The following is an 18,000-nucleotide window of genomic DNA, read 5'->3' as shown; positions in this document are numbered from 1 at the left end:
GGTCCTGGGATCGAGTCCCACATCGGGCTCCCTGCTCGGCGGGAGGCCTGCTTCTCCCTCTCCCACTCCCCCTGCTTGTGTTCCCTCTCTCGCTGTGTCTCTGTCAAATAAATGAATGGAATCTTAAAAAAAAAAAAAAATAAAAAATAAAAATAAAGGTAAGATATATACATGGTTTGTGCTGTCTCCCCAGTGGACTCTCAAGCATCGTGAGCGCAGATTCCCCACCCTTAGCCCCGCGCCCTGCACGCCCCGGGTGCCCGGCACCCGCAGGCCCGCGGGCCGCGGGGCTCTGCGGGTGCACCTGCAGGGTGTCGGTGCTCGCCCAGCGTGGCCGCGCGCTAGGCGGCAGCAGCGGGCCCCGCGCGAGATTCACGCGGGATCAGCGGCCGCGCGGTCCCTCTTGGCCGGGGCGGGGCCGGGCGATCCGGGGCGCCGCGTTCGGGCTCGGGGCAGTCGGAGCTTCGGGAGCCGGGCGGGAGGAGCAGGATGGCGGCGGCAGCGGGCGAGGCGCGCCGGGTGCTGGTGTACGGCGGCAGGGGCGCGCTGGGCTCGCGATGCGTGCAGGCGTTCCGGGCCCGCAACTGGGTAATTCGGCCGGGTCTCCGCGGGCTGGGGCGGTCGGGAACGCTGGTGATTGGGGAGCAGAGGGGCCTACCCGTGCAGCTCGGGAGGGCCGACTGGATAAAGCCGGGGCCCCTGCGCACCCCCAGACGTGAGTGCTTGCACGAGCATGCACAGGTTTACGTTCCTGGCTACGAGTGCGTGCCCACGCCGCGCCCTACGTGCCGGGCCTGTGCTCTGCAAGGAGGTGAGGGGTGGGGCTGTTGGCTCCGTCTCTGCCAGGCCTAGAAAGTCGGGTATGGCTCCGGGGAGAATTCCAGAGGGGAATGAAGGGGAGCGGGCTTGAGGGTACAGGGAGAGACAGTGAGAAGGACGCTCTGGAATTTGACTGCCTGGCGTGGGTTACTAGTTCTATAATCGTGAACTTACTGCTTAACGCCCTCGAACCTCAGTTTCCCATCTGTAAAATGGGGATAATGTTAGTATTTACCCCTTAGGGGATTATGCGGATTCAATGGGATCATTGGTGTGGTTGTAAAGTATTGGACTCGTGGTAAAAGCTGTTGCAATGTTAGCTATTAGTATTACTATAATTAGCCCGTTCCTTCAGCCAGCCTTGGACCTGGTATTTTGAAGGCTCAGCCCCGCAAATGCTGGTGGCTTCTTCGTTTTGCAAAGACAATTGCAACTACTTTTCATAATCAGGTATTGCTCCCTGCAGGGGGCAAGTAGGAGTGGAACTGACCCGTGGTCAGAGACCCTGACCCCAGCCACCAGGCGGGGCTCAGCTCGTTCCTGGTGGAGACCGGATCCGCCCTGTGTCTTCTCAGCTGCATATGTCCCAGCACAAAATGTGCTGGAAGCTCTGGGGAGCTTCCCCTGAGGGGTTTAGTTAGTACCCAGGGTGCCCAGGAACCAGGGAGAGAGGGTTTCCTTCTGGTTCAGAACCTGGCTATAGGACTTCTAAGGGATTCTAAACACACCACTGGCTTCCTACTCTGAACTTGGGAAGACTGTTTTGAGGCGTCTTCCAGGGTCTGCAGGGGTGAGAGTGGGAACATGTAAGGAGTGCTGGCGGCAAGCTAGGCACTGTATTCCTACATACTCTTAATTTCATTTACTCTTCCCCAAACTTGAATGTAGTGGATTCTCTTGGTATCCATGCGTTCCAGAGGTGAGGCCTGTGGGTTCCCCTGGTGGGGGCACTTGGCAGAATCTGGCACGCTGATTTACCTGTCTCCCCCGCCCTATCTCTTCATTTCTAGGAGCTCTGGGAGGGGCTGGGATACAACCTTTTCTTTGTGTGTGTATCCCCCGTGGCTGGTGACAAAGAAGTAGTGAGTGTTTTTGAATAAATGCTGTGTTCTTCAAAGCTTGTGGTAGAGATATTTATCTCCGGGGCCTGTGGACCTTGGGGCCCTGGAACTGGATGTCACCTCTGCCCGGAGCTTTTTGCAGTTAATGTTCACACTAACCCTGTTAATTGTTAACCCCCATGAGAAAGGCACTAGTTTGCAGGATGAGGACCCAAAGCCATCCCTCTGTGCTGGAGGGCAGGGGTCTGGAAACTGTAGTCCTCCGAGGGCCGAATCTGGCCTGCCATCAGTTTTTGTACAGCCCAAGATCTAAGAATGGTTTCACATTTTTTAAATGGTTGGGGAAAAAAAAATCAAAAGAATACTAGTTTGTGACATGTGAAAATTACATGAAATTCACATTTCTGGAGTTGTAGTGCTTGAAGTTTTATTGGGACATAGCCACCTCCGTTCATTTATCTATATTGTCTGTGGCTGGTTAAAGTATCAGATCTGAGTCTTGCAACACAGACCACATGACCAGCAAAATATTTGGCCCTTTACATACCAAGATTTTTGCAGACCCCTGGTCTAGGCGTCTCTGAAGGTGCAGGGTTTGGCTTCAAAAGTGAGAGGGGAGGAGGAAGGTGAGGTTTGGAAGCAGAAGGGCTAGGCTGGGGCTTGGTAACGGGGAGGTACCTGACTGAAGCCAGATGTCCCTGTAAGGATGGCGAGAGGTCAGGAGTGAGATCCTTTCTCTAGTGGGTTTTCTTTTTTTTTTTTTTTTTTATTTATTTGAGAGAGAGAGAATGAGAGAGAGCGAGTACATGAGAGGGGGGAGGGTCAGAGGGAGAAGCAGACTCCCTGCCGAGCAGGGAGCCCGATGTGGGACTCTATCCAGGGACTCCAGGATCATGACCTGAGCCGAAGGCAGTCGCTTAACCAACTGAGCCACCCAGGCACCCTAGTGGGTTTTCTTTTAAGTCTCTTATCTGTCCCCACTGTCCCCATTTCAGGGTGTGGATCTTTAATGGAATTACAACTTACTGTCTCTTGACCAAAGCTGTTTTCTCTTCCATGCCAGTGGGTTGCCAGCATCGATGTGGTGGAGAATGAAGAGGCCAGTGCTAGTGTTGTAGTTAAAATGACAGACTCGTTTACGGAGCAGGCTGACCAGGTAATTCCAGAAAAGGCCCCCCACCTTCCCAAGCACTGTGGCAGGGAGACCCTGGGGAGGGGGTGATGGGTTCTTTTTTTTCTTCAACTAATATTCTCTGTTGATGAAAGCCATTTGTGCTTATTGAGGGAAATTTGGAAAAAGTAAAAACAAAAAAATGCAAAGAAGATAAATTACTCGTAATCCATTTCTGGTTAGCTCACTGTTCACGTTTTGGCCCGTTTTCTTGTCTTTCCTATCCATACTGTATGTTTTTAGTTTTATAAGTTGAGATAATCTTGTATTTTATATTTTATGGTGAGCTTTTTTTTTTGAACTTAGCATTTAAATACTCCTCAGACCACTTAAAAAACCTCCTTTCTGTCGGCGTGTGATTTTTAATTTCCTTAGTTTCCACTTCCTGCACATGTAAGGGTTTTGCAGTTTTTCTTTTTTACCATTATCAAGAATCCTGTGGTGAACATCTTTGTTTCAATCTCTGATTATTTAGGATGCATTCTAAAAAGTGGGGCTCTCCAGTTCAAAGCATGAATACTAACAAAAGAGGTTATTTTTAATTATAAAATGATAGGCTAATGTAAAACCAGAAGTCAAACAAATATGTAAGTAAATGGTGAAATACCCCTGTTTCTCCCCGTGATCATGTGATTGCCTGGAAGGAAGCAGTGTCAGCAAGTTGATGGCCATCTTGGTTTGAATATCAGAGATGCTCCTAAGTGGGCCGATCTTTCCGGAAGAGCCGTTCCTGCAAGCTGCTTGGGGCACTGTGCTGTCTCTGGTTGTCATGCCGTCACTGCAGCCCACATTCCCAAGGAAATCTCCTTTTTCGTGTGGTGTGTTTGTAAGCACTCAATGAGGCAGGCGGGCAGGTGGGGAAAGACCCATTTTGTAGCGTGGGAGACCGAGTTTCAGACACTTAAGTGACGTGGCCAACAGGCTAGCTGGCGGTGGATTAGGGAGCGTGGATTTTCTAATAAGAGACTTATTGGGGCGCCTGGGTGGCTTCGTTGGTTGAGCATCTGACTCTTGATTTCAGCTCAGGTCATGATCTCTGGGTCCTGGGATCGAGCCCCATGTCAGGCTCCGTGCTCAGTGGGGAGTCTGCTTGAGGATTCTCTCTCCTTCTCTAAAATGGAAAAATCTTTAAAAGAAAAAAAAATGAAAGAGACTTATTAACAACTTTAATAAGCTCAGGGTCTGCTCTTTGTTTAGTATGCTTTCTCTAGTAATCTGTTTGGTGGTCCTTAGCTGTGTTTTTTAACAAATATTTAAAATTTTAATAAGTGATACGTGGGGGTGCCTGGGTGGCTCAGTCAGTTAAGCGTCTGCCTTTGGCTCAGGTCATGGGTCCTGAGCTCGAGCCCCGCATCAGGCTCCCTGCTCTCCCTCTGCCTTCTGCTCCCCCTGCTTGTGGTATCTCTCTCTCTCTCTGTCAAATAAATAAATAAAATCTTAAAAAAAAAACTGATACATGTATGATGTAGAAAATTAAATAAAACAAAAAGAAGGGGAAATCATTTTTAGTCCCACAATGTAATGTTTTGTAGTATTTCCTTCCAATCCATTCCTCCAAATGTATACATGTATAAGTCTAAAAATTTAAAAATAAAATAACCCAAACTGAGCTGCTCATTTGCTCTTTCTAAAGCATCAATTTGACAGAGGTTAGAATATAAAAAGCCAGCTGACTTACTCCAGAATATAGATTTTTGTTGTTCTTACTTTTCTTGACGTGATCCTAATGATTCCTGTACCTGATGATACCTGTTGGCCTTAATGGGATTAATAATACAACCCAACTAGGCATTGTTATGTGTCAGGCACCGTTCTAAGTGCTTTATTCACTTTAACTTGCTTAATCTCTGTAACACTCCCAAAACAAAGCTTCTGATTGATCTCTCTTCTGGAAACGGGGAATTTGAAGCCAAGAAAGGCTCTGGTGTTTGCTCAAGGTCAAACAGGCAGGAGGTGGTATAGTTGGGATTTGAACCTAGGCAGTGGGGGTTTGGTCTCTGCATTCTTGACCACGTGCTAAGCTGCCTCCCAGCAACATAGCTCCATGTGAACGAAGTAATAATAGCTAAACTAAATGCAAGGAAGCACCTGGGTTTGGGTGTCAGCAGCTCTTCTGGATGTGGTTCTCTGTAATCAGTGTTTCTGTCTGTCTTCACTGTCTTGTCTATTCCTGTTAATTGCAGGTTTCTGATGTCATGTGCATTTTTGAAATTGTCCCCATCTGAGACTTGACAGTGCATTTTAAAGACAAAGATGGAGAGATGCCTTAGTTATTTCAAGCTCAGATTTTAAAACCTTTAACTCTCCCTAATCCCCCATTCACCCAATTAAGAATTTCTGGACAAACAGCATGATATCCAGTTTTTGTTTTTAAGGCTTCGGAAGAGGAAATTCAATCCTAATACATGTAAAATTGACCCCCCAAGGCAGGAAATTCACTAGAGACAGTGAGGAGATAAGATGTGAGAAAGGCATTAAATCTTTTTTTTTTTTTTTTTTTTGGTGTGCGGCAGGGAGAGGAGATAAAGGGAGAGGGAGAGGAGATAAAGGGAGAGGGAGAGAGAGAATCTCACATGGGGCTAGATCCACAACCCTGAGATCATGACTTGCGCCAAAATCAAGAGTTGGAGGCTTAACCGACGGAGCCACCCAGGCGCCCTGAAAGGCATTGAGTCTGTAGAAAACTATTGGGCACAGAGCAAAACTGAAGGGGGAGGAATTTAAAAATGTATAGATGTTGTAAAAACAAGTCAAATAGGTGTATTGTTTTTGTGGGCTGCATGCTTCCCCAAAGAGTAGAACATGCGCAGGGCTGTGTGTACATATGGACATTGAGAGGTCTCCAACTTCCGGCAGCTGGGATCTGGGCTCTTGGTAACAGGACTTGGGTTAAGAATGAGGGGCAGGGGTAGCCTGGTCACCAGGGTAACAGGAGGAAGGTCAACAACATAAGGCAGGATTAGGTGAGATACTCATGAGTAGAGGCCAGGGGAAATTCAGGAATTTCTTAAGAGGAAAGATGTAGGTATGGGGAGTAGGGAGAGGAAAGATTGGTTTCCATTGCCCAAGCATTCTCTTGGAGGGAGTGATTAGAGGCCTCAGAGATTGTTGGGGAAAGAGGTGGGGGACAGGAATGTTGCTTCTGGCAAAGATACAGGGTCTTGGGTCTTCGGTCAAGTCATCTCAGCCATTCTGGAGCAGTGTGAAAGGGCCGTGGTCGATGGCTAGAATTGCCTGTCTTGCCAGATTTTTGTTTTAATAAATTGTAACAAAAGGACATGTGTATATTTTCAACACTTAAAAATTTCAAACAGAAGTAGAGAGATAAATGAACACCACGTATCTGTATTTACCAACATTTTGCCATTGACTGTATTTTTTTTTAATTGAAGTGTAGTTGATTATTTTTTATTGTTCTTTTTAAAAAATATAATTTCTCATTGGCATTTTGATTTGGAGTTGTACTTAAAGGGATTTTTGTACTGAGGGGAGAAAAGAATTGATTATCTCAAATTATGATTCTGTGATGCGTGAAGAAAGTCTGGAAAGAAATATACCAAAAGGTTAGCTGTGGGCAGTGAAGCTCTCGGTGAATTTTTTTAAAGCCTTCTCCTACTTTTCTTTACTAATTGTTTTATTCCAGGCATGCTTATGTCCCAACCCTTCAGGATGTTCCAAAGAAGACTCTAGATTGCTTTATAAAAATCACATTGAAATGTAGTTGGGGCTTCTCTATCCAAAATAGATCCAAAATGCTTGTTGTAGATTGGTCCTGCATCTAATTTTCCAGAGTGTTAATTGCCGGGTGCTGTTAACTGACTTCAAAACGACGTGAGAAATAAACAGAGGTGTCTGTAAAGGTGTTAGCCTGTTCAGGTTTACGTGATGGTTTATGCACCTTTTTGTCCCTTTCGTTTAAGGTGACTGCTGAGGTCGGAAAGCTCTTAGGTGAAGAGAAGGTGGACGCCGTCCTCTGTGTGGCCGGAGGCTGGGCTGGGGGCAATGCCAGATCCAAGTGTGAGTCCTTTCCTGCGTTAATCAATCATTCCACTCTGCTCTTTGTCCAGCCGGCGCGGACTGGGTCCATCCTGTGTGCCAGGCCAGATGTTTTCTGTGTTTCGCCTAGAATCTTTGCCATAGCTCTGTGAGGTAGGGATTAACCTCCCATGTGACAAATGAAGGAAAAACTTCCCATAAATGGGGTTAGGGGAGAGGGACGTTGAGTTTGAAGTTTAGAATAGAAGAAGAATGAAATCAGCATTGTTTCCCCCCTAATCTTTCAGGGCCTCTTACTGGGAACTGGGGGATGTGTGATGTATTAAAGCTGAGTACGGGGGCGCCTGGGTGGCTCAGTTGGTTGGGTGCCTGCCTTAGGCTCAGGTCATGATCTCAGGGTCCCTGCTCAGCGGGAAGTCCTCTCCTCCCTCTCCCTGCCCCTTCCCCTCCGCTCGTGTTCTGTCTCTCGCTTACTCTCTCGCTCAAATAAATAAATAAAAAATGGTTACTTAAAATAAAGCTGCGTACATTTTTCAACTCATTATGAAAATTTTCAAGCATACAGAGAAGTTGAAAGAACAGTTCTTGAACACCCTGTTTCCTCTATCTAGTTTCAGTAACTAACATTTGCTGGACTCGTGCTCTCTTGCTTTCTGGTGCGTGGGTATCCTGCGTGTGTATTTTTTTGTTAATCATTTGCAAGTAAGTTGACATTTCGCCGTCCTTCGTAATGCATCCTCAGGGAGTCAACCCATTCTCCTACATTCTCATAATACCATTACCATATCTAAGAAAATTAATAATAATTCTATAAGATTAATGATACTCAGACTGTATTTGAATTCCCCAATTTATTCCAAATCTTGTATCATTGTTTTTTATTTTTCCCCACCTAAATATTCCAGTCAGGGTTTATGCATTGCATTTTGTTATTTTTAGTCTCTTAATCTAGAATTTTTTTTTTTTTTCTGTGATAGACTTGGTGAGTTCAGGGTACTTTCCCCATAGACTGTCTATCCTACTTTCTTTAAAGCATCATGTACCTTGTTCCCTTGTCTATGGTATTTCCTGTGAACTAGAATTTAGATCGAGAGACTTACTTAGATTCAGGTTAAGTATTTTGGAGGTAAGCGTTCTTCCTGAGGCATATGTGCTTCATGTGACATTATGTTGGGATACTTAACAGTGTCAGATCACCAAACCCATCCACAGTGATGACAAGTTGGGTGGTTGGTTAAGGTGGTGGTGACAGACTTTCATTGTGAAGGTACATTTTTCTGTTTGTAATTAGTAAGTGATTGTGGGATGCTACTTTGGCATTGTGTGTGAATGTCCTATTTCTAAGCACCTTGAGGGTCTCAAATTCCCCAAACCTAATGATTTTAAGCCTCCATTGATAATCTCTGCCTGAGCCTGTGGTTTTTAAATTCTATCATTCCTTCTGTGTTGATCAGTCAAAGCTATGTAAAAAGGAGTTGATTCTCTGTGAAATCAGTTACACGTAAAGTTGGTATTTTGTGGGGTGATCAGATTGGCAAAACACCCTGATGGCCTTTTGTGTGTTTTGGGAATAAGAGTTGATGACTTTTTTTTTTTGGTCTAGTCCTTGGTAGCCAGGAAATGCCGTAACTTGGTTATCACCTCCTGAATGCCCATCGTCCTGTATCGGGAGGCCTTTCTGTCTGGATTATGGGTGTCTTGCCCAGCCGGTGATGTGATATACATTAGCACTTATTCCCCACCACGTCTCAGGCAAGGCTAGAGGGTGACAAATAAGCGTGAAATGGTTGTTATATCAGCTTTCTTTTAAAAAGTCTTTAAAGCTGGCGTTAAACTTTCAGCCATACAAAATGTAGCTCTATATCCCTCTTTATGTCCATGCAGTACTAGTCCCTCACATTTTTATCCCAGGTAAAACCTGACTTAGACATATGGGTTCTTATTCCGAGTCTCATGCCGTTCATAAAGTAGAACAGTTTTTGAGTTAGAGCCAGTCCGGTGTATTTGTTAACAGGTGAGGAAGCTGAGACGCAGGTCAGCACATGGTCCGGATTTGAACCTGAGTCTCTCTGACCACGGGCCCTGTACTGTTTGGACTGGACCTTGTAACCAGGGACTGGGAGGGTAGGGGTGGCTGTCTGGGCTTCCTCAGTGGACGCCATGACTGGAGCTCACCTTCCAGTGTCTTCCCTGCGAATGCTGAGCTCATGGGTTGTTCTTTCTCTGCACAGCTCTCTTTAAAAACTGTGACCTGATGTGGAAGCAAAGCATGTGGACGTCGACCATCTCCAGCCACCTGGCCACCAAGCACCTCAAGGAAGGAGGCCTCCTGACCTTGGCTGGTGCCAAGGCCGCCCTTGACGGGACTCCTGGTAGGCTTTCATTTCCCAGTCTGTGAAATGGGAGTGCTCACCCTTGCCCCCCTGGGCTGCTGGGTGATTCCCTGAGGTCAGGGACCTGGGAGCCCTTCACCCTCCAAGACGCTGTACAGCTGGGTGGAGTTTGCTTCCTTGAGGCCTGGATCTTTTTAGGGGAAGGACTCCTGACCCTTCTGTGTGCACTGTCTTCATGCTGGTGGTGGGGACAGAGTCCTGTAATCTGGCACTCCCACCCGCTTCCTTTATCTGGGATCCACCCAGGGAATGGGTGGTGCTGAGCTAGATATTAATCAGTTAATAAACAAGTTTTATCGTCATCGTACGGTGTCCGTGTGCCCCTGGGAAGCCGCTCAGCCTCTGGAAGCGGTGGGGGCTGTAGAGTAAGGGAAGCTAGCTGTGGATTCTTCACCTGAGCTGAGGGGCTTTGAACAGATGATTTGATGTCTTTGACCAAATTCTGCTGTCGTGAGTGACTGTAACGCCTCCCCGAAGTGTAGCTGTGAGGCTTGGAGGCACGGACGTGTAGACAGTGCCCAGTGTGGGCCGAGCCCTCTTAGAGCCACTCTTTTCCTTTGGCGTATATTCTCATTTACTCCTGAGGTGGATGGTTCTTACCTTTTCCATTTACAGGGAAGCGGAGTAGAACTTAGGGGAAGTAACTGGTCGTGATGTCGCCAGTGAGCTGTAGATTTACTTTGAGCCAAAACCCTGATCATTTCTAAATTGCATGTTTGTTCTCCTGCATCACACAGGTGCGGGTTTTCCTTGGCATTTTTACTCCGTCCGTGTTTCCTGGGGCTGCCGTGACAACAGACCGTGGCCTCGGGGGCTTAAACACAGAAACTTACTTTCTCACGGATCCTAGGGGCCGGAAAGCCTGAGACGGAGGTGCGGCAGGGCGGTGTCTTCTGAGGCCTCTCTCCTGGGCTTGCAGTTGGCGTCTGCTCCCTGTGTCCTCTCATGGTCTTCCCTCTGTGTGGGTCTGGGTCCTGATCCCCTCTTCTTGTAAGGACACCAGTCAGATTGCTTTAGGGCCCAAAGACCTCATTTTAATTTCATGACCCCATTAAAGACCTTGTCTCCAAATACAATCACATTCTGAGGTAGCTCAGGTTAGGACTCCAACACGTGAATTTTGGGGGTACAATTCAACACATATCTTTGGGATAAGGCTGATGAAATTTAAGTGGGGTGGGGGACAGCACAGGGACACAGAAAGTGTCTACCTCCGCTACCTAAGTAAGCTCTGAATAAAAAGGAAGGGTGGTTGTTTTGGGGAGGGGGCTTTTAGTAAGTGGTAGAAACCTTGAGCACCTTTTTCAATTTTAGTGTAGTCACTAAAGTGTGAGGCTCTTACAAATTAACAATTTCTTGCCACTCGTTTTCTTATTAGGTGTCTTGGAGCATGTGGTCTTATACGTCCATGGCTCTTGCAGCAGTTACAGCTGGGTAAATGTTAGGTGTTAGTTTGGTTGAGATCTGATTTTTATTAAAGGTGACATAGAGCAGAGGCACTAGAAAGTGAGTAATGAAATGAGTAAATAGCTTGCCATTTAAAAAATAAAACCCTGCGACCAAAAGACTTGATTTTTCTAAAGGGCAAAACAGTCTCTTCCTTTATTTTGGCTTTTAAGTATCTTTTTTAGTTATAGTTGTGGATACTGGTTAAGACTGCAAGTTCTGGAACCGCACTGGTTGGTTTTCTGTTGTGGTTTGGCCACTTCTTGTGTGATACTTGGCAAATTATTTAACCTCTCTGGGCCTCAGTTTTGTCATCTGTAAAATGGGGATAAATAATAGTACCTCCTCTATATGGTGGTTGTGACTTGTAAATATCTTAGTGGATGTAAATGGCTTAGAAAGATACTATAGAGTCAGTAATCAGTGTGAACTTTTATTATTGTATATTCCAGACTGACTTTAAAAGCCCAGCTATTTCTGTTTCATATATTAATAAGCTTGCTCATCTTTTAAGTTCTTAGTTAGTTGTTGTTAAATTTATTTGAGTCATGAAGTCTTTTAGCTTTGATTCAGATCCCAGAGTGATCTGGGGAGATCTATGTATAATCCAGAAGTAAATGACAAACGGGCTTAGTGGTCGGTCCTTCAAGCACAAGAACGGTTGTTCAAAACTGGAAAGTTTTCTCTTGGAAAAGTACTCAGGAAACCCCCCCCGCCCCCCCATGTCCAAGCTTGTATTTGTAGACCGTCTCCTGGTGGATAAACTATCAGAAGGAAGGTGATTACTTGTTTACCATTTAGGGATCTGTACAGTGTTTGGAAATTAGTCTTTAGGGACTACACTGATCATTTTAATAATTGAAAGTATCTTTTCCATGAATGCATTTTTTCGCATCTTGCAAATGATCCCCTTATCCACATTGTGTAGAATCCTGTGGAATTAAGTCATTAGGGTCCCTGGTAGCTTGTTGCTGGTTGCTTGTTTCTTTCTTCATTGTGTTGTTTGAGTGGAATGAGGAGGGGGCCCTAGATGTCTGCTGGGGCCTGGGGTTGCGTGCATAAGATTCGTGCGCTGGTTAATTTTAATCCTGCAGAGTTTGTTAGATCTTTATATCACTGTTGGCTTCCTTCCCCCGATGAGACCGAGAAGCCAGAGATGGTGAAATCTTCTTGTGCTTCAAAGTAACTCTTTGAGACGTTGACCCTCTTTTGCAATTCAAGGTTGCTGTTGGAGAGTTCAGTGATTGGTTCCACAGCTGGGCTGTGGTCCCCACCTCCCCTGGGCCTTCGGTGTCTCCTCATCTGTTACACCTTCAACAGCATGTGTGCTGGGGTTTTCTAAGGAGGCTGCTGATCTCCAAAAGAAACAGTGGTTTTCTGAAGGAGGAGAGGCATTTACAGCAACTAACCTTGCTTCTTTGTTGTTGGTTAGTGAGAATCCACAGCTGGGTGCTGTGGGGGAGAGAGACTGGGTTCCTGCCACCTGTCCGTGGGACAAATGGAAACCTGTCTGAGTAAAAGGCATGCCTTGCTTCAGTCAGCAAATATTTGCTGACTGGTGGGAGGAAAGGAAGAGTAATAGGTGGAGTGTATCCTTACGTGAAAGTTGTTCAACTGCTATACTTTATAAACAGCGAGTGGCACTCCAGGGCACGTTACTTCTGTTAATTTGACGGGAAATATGTACTGAGCGCCTATCCTGTGCCGAACCCACAGTTAAGTACTTTCTCCCCATTTTCCAGTTGGGGTAACAGGATTAGAAAGGTTTTGAAAATTTGCCTGCGATTTCTTGAGTGGTGAGCGGAAGAGCTGGGATTTGAACTTGGGCAGCCTGCACTCCAGATGACCGCTTCATCTCGCCCGCGAGCATGTATTGATCTGAGGGTTTAGACGCAGCTCTCGCCTGGCCTTTAACCTTGGTACAAGTGCGTTTGTGAGCCCGGGTGGCTCCTTACGTACCCTGTCCATGCCTCGGTTTGCTCAGCGGTAAAAATAAGATCGGCCTCATGGTTTTTAGGATAAATGTGAACTGCGGGGTGAATCACAGGTGCATTTTCTCTCTACAGGTGTCCATTCCTTCCTTTCCTCCCAGACTGGCGTGGTGGTCTCTGGACCACTGTGGCGGCCACTGGTCACTGAACTGTTTTCTCCCCCTTTCCCCAGGGATGATCGGCTACGGCATGGCCAAGGGCGCCGTTCATCAGCTCTGCCAGAGCCTCGCCGGGAAGAACAGCGGCATGCCTTCCGGCTCCGCGGCCATCGCCGTGCTCCCGTAAGTGCTGGGGGCTTCCCGTTCCCTGCCCACCTCTGCCCCACTGCCCACAGTTAACATCTGAGTAGCTTTCCGCCGGGGACTTGTGTGTGCTGTCATCTTGGCTTCTAGAATTCGCCAGAGGCCCTGAAGATGCTTCTTCAGAAGTTGGGAGTATCCCCGGGCTGTCCAGAATGGTTGACTGGCTGATGGGTGGGTCTGTCTGTCTGGCCTCTTCCTTTCTGTTTTTTTTTTTTCCTTCCCTCTCTCCATCCCTCTGCCCCTCCTTATTAAAAGTAGCCTACACATTTTATTGTAATAGGTTTAATTCTTTCAAGTCATTATAAGGCCAGTGGAAGAGAGATTGTGTTTAGTGTGTGTGTGTGTGTGTGTGTGTGTCTGTGGTGGGGGGACGGGGTCTGAGGAGACTGGGAGAAACTGGGAGACGCTCCTATTTGTGACCAGGAGGTAGATCCCTAGTCGGCTGTCCCCGGCAAGGCAGCTGCTTTGGAGGTAGAGGTCCTTCCTGCTGGAAGGATGCCGGCACCAGCTGGCTTGCCTCTTGCCTGCAGTCCTATAAAGCGGCCATTGGGACTTCGAGGGTCCTGGGATTTCCGGTTCCCGTTCGCTTGTGAGCCTGTGTGAGTCTGTGACCTGCTCCGCCAGCTGTTTTGAATGATTCCCAAGGCCTGAATGTTCTTGGGAGAGTCATACCTGTCTGAATTCTGTGTTCTCTTGCTGAGAATCATAAGGTTTCATAGAAGACAGCCACAAAAACAAAGGATGAGCCTGTCTTTTCCCCATATTTAAAGGGATATTATTATTACTACCCTTAAAAAAATCCTGAGAGGTGAGTCGGCTACATTTTAGGGAGCGAATAAAGATGTAAACAGCACAGCGGTTTACTTCATAGAGACTGTATTTAAGAAAAGGCAGGACTGGGCGCCTGGGTGGCTCAGTTGGTTGGGCGACTGCCTTTGGCTCAGGTCATGATCCTGGAGTCCCTGGATCGAGTCCCGCATCGGGCTCCCTGCTCGGCGGGGAGTCTGCTTCTCCCTCTGACCCTCCCTCCTCTCATGTGCTTGCTCTCTCTCATTCTCTCTCTCAAATAAATAGATTAAAAAAAAAAAAAAAAAAGAAAAGGCAGGACTGTGTTTTAAAAAAAGGCTCTTTCATTTTGTTCCTGTCTTCCTGAAGGGTAAGTCACGAAGCAGCTCCCTGAGTTAGGCTCGGACGTGCTGTCTGTAAGTGTGGAGGGCTCCCTGGCTTCCCTCTGACCATCCTCACGGGATCGCCCCGTCCGTGTACATGCGGCCACCCTGGGGCCGGAGGCTCTTGGTGCGTTTTCCTGGCCGAGGAGGATGGGGCAGCTGTAATTCTGAGAGCCAGCAGGGACACATGACAAGCCTGTGTCTGTGCCCCGCAGGGTGACCCTGGATACCCCGATGAACAGAAAATTCATGCCCGAGGCCGACTTCAGTTCCTGGACGCCCTTGGAGTTCCTGGTCGAGTGAGTATTGACATGATGTCATAATATTGGCACCTGCCTGCCTCAGTTGTCCGCCTTTTACAGACCAGGGGACAAGCCGTGTTCTCTTAGCTAACACGTGGCTCTGTGAGGTCACCAGGCCCCCGAGGGGGTGTCCCACATCAGTGTGAATCTCAGAGAGGCCTTGATAAGTGCTGACGTCTGAATCTCAAGCTGACCAGCCTGAGCATGTTGTCTCACTGCTCCAGGCCTCAGTTGCCCCGTCTGTATAATGGGGTCCTTCCTAATTGTTAGGGGGATTACATGTGGAAGCGCTTGGCTTGGCACAATGCCTGACCCATGCAGTAAGTGCTCCGTAAACCTGCGCTCCTGTTAATGTCGTCGTGTCTGCTAACAAGGAGCAGCGGTGTGGGGGTAAGATGCTGATCTACATCACTTCATCTGGGCTCCCGTGTCTGATTTAGCGCCGAGCCACGGGCCTACAGAAAGTGTCCTTTGTTCCCCAAATCTCATTCACCCCTTTGTGAATATGGGTGGCATTTGAAGATCACGGACAGAGAGTGAGCATTCTCACCCTGTTGAGTGTGTCTAGATCTCAAGTCCCTAAGCCCTCTGTGTAGTAGGCACGTACTCCCCGAGCACCCACTGTGGGCCAGGTGCTGTGCTGGGCCCTGGGACAGGGACACGAATAAGGTGCAGCCCCTGCCCTCACCAAGCTGGGGCTGACCTTCCCCCCCAGCGCCTGCATGTGCCAAGTTTGGGATGTGCTTCTGGCCCAAGGTTACATCTTATTTGAACTCAATCGAGAGATAGCGGGGACTTCATATGATGTTTGGAACTAGTTTTAGGTAGCCCTTGTTATGTGCCAGGCACCATTTTAAACACTTGACTGTTACCTTATGTAATGTTCATAGCAAGTCAGTGTGGGGGGGGTGCTGTCATCTTTATTTAAGGTTTGGGGACTTGGAGGCATGGGGGCAGGAGGGCTAAGGAACGTGCCTAAGATCATGTAGCAGAGCCAAGATTTGAGGCAGGTAGTGTGGTTGCAGAGCCTGTGGTCTTAACGAGGCCCGTAGTTCTTTCTGCCTCCCAACGTGTGAATTGGGTTTTGCCTTTAAGTTTCTTTTTTAAAAGCCAGTCCTTCCCAACAACATCCATGACCCAGGTTCTAGATGGAACACCTGGGGTCATGTGTCTGAATTAGGGCCAAGCCATAGATCCACAGAGAGTGGCTGGGATAGCTGTCCTTTGTTCCAGAAATCATGACACCACTTGTGGGATTTGAAAACTCACCTGGCAGATTGGCATAAATTGTGCTTTGAGTGTTCTCCCTCATCTACTGCAGACCGCTGAGGAAGATGAAGAAGTAAGATAGTTTGAAACATGCATAAGTAACACACGGGCCCCGACACATCCAGCCTCAACCGGTCTCCTTCAGAGCCTTCCTAAGCCCTGCCCGGCCCCAGAGAAGGGTCATGGATGGTATTTCAGGGAGTTTCAGCAGTGCTTTGGTCTTTGGGCCCATGTAATTACTGCCCTCGGCTTGTTCAGCTGTCAAGAGTGGGCCCTCGAATGACTTGACATTAAACATCAGCTCTGGTCTAGCAGGTTACTGATCAGCACTGAAGAATATCCCAGGATCTCTTGTGTGCTTCCCAGTTAATGAAGGTGCAGAGTCCTAGCTGGTGGATTGTCGAGGGAGAACATGTACTCAAATGTAAATGTTTTGTTTGAAAAATTATCAGCTACTTGTTCTACCTTGTGAATTTGCGGTGTCCTTTTTAATTTCTGTCTTCTTAGAGGAGGTCTTTCCAAGTCCCCCAAGCAGGGTTCCCTAATTAATGCCCCCCATTCCTGCATTTGACATATTTTATTGTAATAGTCTGTTTTTTGGTATCTTTTTCCATTGCTGTGGGTGTTCCATTTATGTTTACTCATTAAAAAAGAAAAAAAATGAATTTCTTTTCTTTTAAATTTCTAGGAAAGTAATAAAGCAATGTATAAAGTATTGTGTACATGTTTATCTCTTAGAATTAACTAAGAGATAATTAAGAGTTAATTAAAGTCTTAGTCACTTAAAATCATACTGCTATGTTATAAAGGATTCCAACAATGAAGAAACATACAAACACTAAAGTTAAAATCTTGCCGAATCCTGCCACTTGGAAATTCGAATGAGTACTGAGATCCCGGGGACCTGGGTGTGTGTCTCTGTGGCTTTTTCCATAGCTGCTGCTGATCTCCTCTCCCTCCAGCCACTGATGTGAATGAATGGAAGCACATGTCCAGATTTTTGCTTTGAAAACGTAAAGCTGATCTTCTTTGTTCTAGAACCTTCCACGACTGGATCACAGGGAAAAACCGACCGAGCTCAGGGAGCCTGATCCAGGTGGTAACCACAGAGGGAAAGACGGAGCTTACCCCAGCATATTTTTAAGCTTCATCTCAGTGCCTGTTCGGGACCTGCCAGATGAGTCGTCTATCTCAGTGTGGCTGTGTCTGGCCCTGTTTTTTCTGTAATCCTGTTTGTGGTACGAGATAGTGAGTCCTGTTTTTCCTCTCTCCTAATGTGCATTTGTTCTCCTCGGATGGTGTAAAATGTTGATGGGAAATAAAGATATATGAGGGCAGAGGCCTGCAGATGGCACCATCAGTCTGTGTTCGCTACGAAGGTTTAGGAGGAGGTATCCAATGGGCGCCTCTTTTGTCTGCGTCGTCTCGAACTACATTTGAGACCCGGATTCTCTGTCCTGGACAGTGGCTGTTGACCTGACTAGTTCAGAGATTTGTTGATACTGGGGATGTTTGGGGGGCCCGAGTTACCATTGAATGTGATGTTTATGTCGCGGACATCATCTTTGCAGCCTTGAATTGAACTGCCTTAAAACTCCTTTTGTGATGTAAGTGAAATCCCGTGGACTCTGTTAAGATACCCTTTTCCTGTGCAGTTGCCAAAAGTGCAGCAGAACTACTTGTGGTCGTTTGGAGTCTATCTTCCCAATAAATGCACTTCATTCATTGTGTTGTCTTCTTTAATCAGCCGCGTCTTAAATACAGTCACAGATGAATGCACAGCAATCACGGGAAGGGGGTGGACTCATAGCCTGAGATAAGTTTTTTCTCTCTTTTAAAATATTTTATTTATTTATTTGACAGAGTGCACAAGCAGGGGGAGCGGCAGGCAGAGGGAGAGGGAGAAGCAGGCTCCCCCCAGAGCAGGGAGCCCGATGCGCGGGGCTCCATCCCAGGACCCTGGGATCATGACCTGAGCCGAAGGCAGATGCTTCACCGACTTAGCCACTCAGGCGCCTCTTTTTTGATTCTTTAAAACAATTTTTATTGAGGCAAAATTCAAATAACAAAATCAAGCATTT

General features: G+C 47.0%; 1 protein-coding gene across 2 annotated transcripts; it reads left to right on the top strand.

Annotated features, from left to right (window-relative positions):
- Positions 1-391: 391 nt before the first annotated feature.
- On the top strand, positions 392-17,644 carry QDPR (quinoid dihydropteridine reductase). Of its 2 annotated transcripts, XM_032400057.1 has the most exons (7): positions 395-588; positions 2,944-3,036; positions 6,972-7,068; positions 9,279-9,419; positions 13,050-13,158; positions 14,564-14,647; positions 16,958-17,644. In XM_032400057.1, the coding sequence occupies exons 1-7, from the start codon at positions 490-492 to the stop codon at positions 17,061-17,063; spliced, it is 729 nt and encodes a 242-aa protein (XP_032255948.1). In that variant the 5' UTR covers positions 395-489; the 3' UTR covers positions 17,064-17,644. The 2 variants fall into 2 exon arrangements, with proteins under 2 accessions (XP_032255949.1, XP_032255948.1); XM_032400058.1 differs by lacking the exon at positions 2,944-3,036 and having other exon boundaries at positions 392-588.
- The last annotated feature ends 356 nt before the right edge of the window (positions 17,645-18,000 follow it).

This window comes from Phoca vitulina, unplaced genomic scaffold (genome assembly GCF_004348235.1).
Source record: "Phoca vitulina isolate PV1807 unplaced genomic scaffold, GSC_HSeal_1.0 scaffold3, whole genome shotgun sequence".
NCBI classification, from domain to species: Eukaryota; Metazoa; Chordata; class Mammalia; order Carnivora; family Phocidae; genus Phoca; species Phoca vitulina.
Note: the sequence above shows the minus strand (reverse complement) of the source record. Positions and strands in the feature narration are given on the sequence as shown.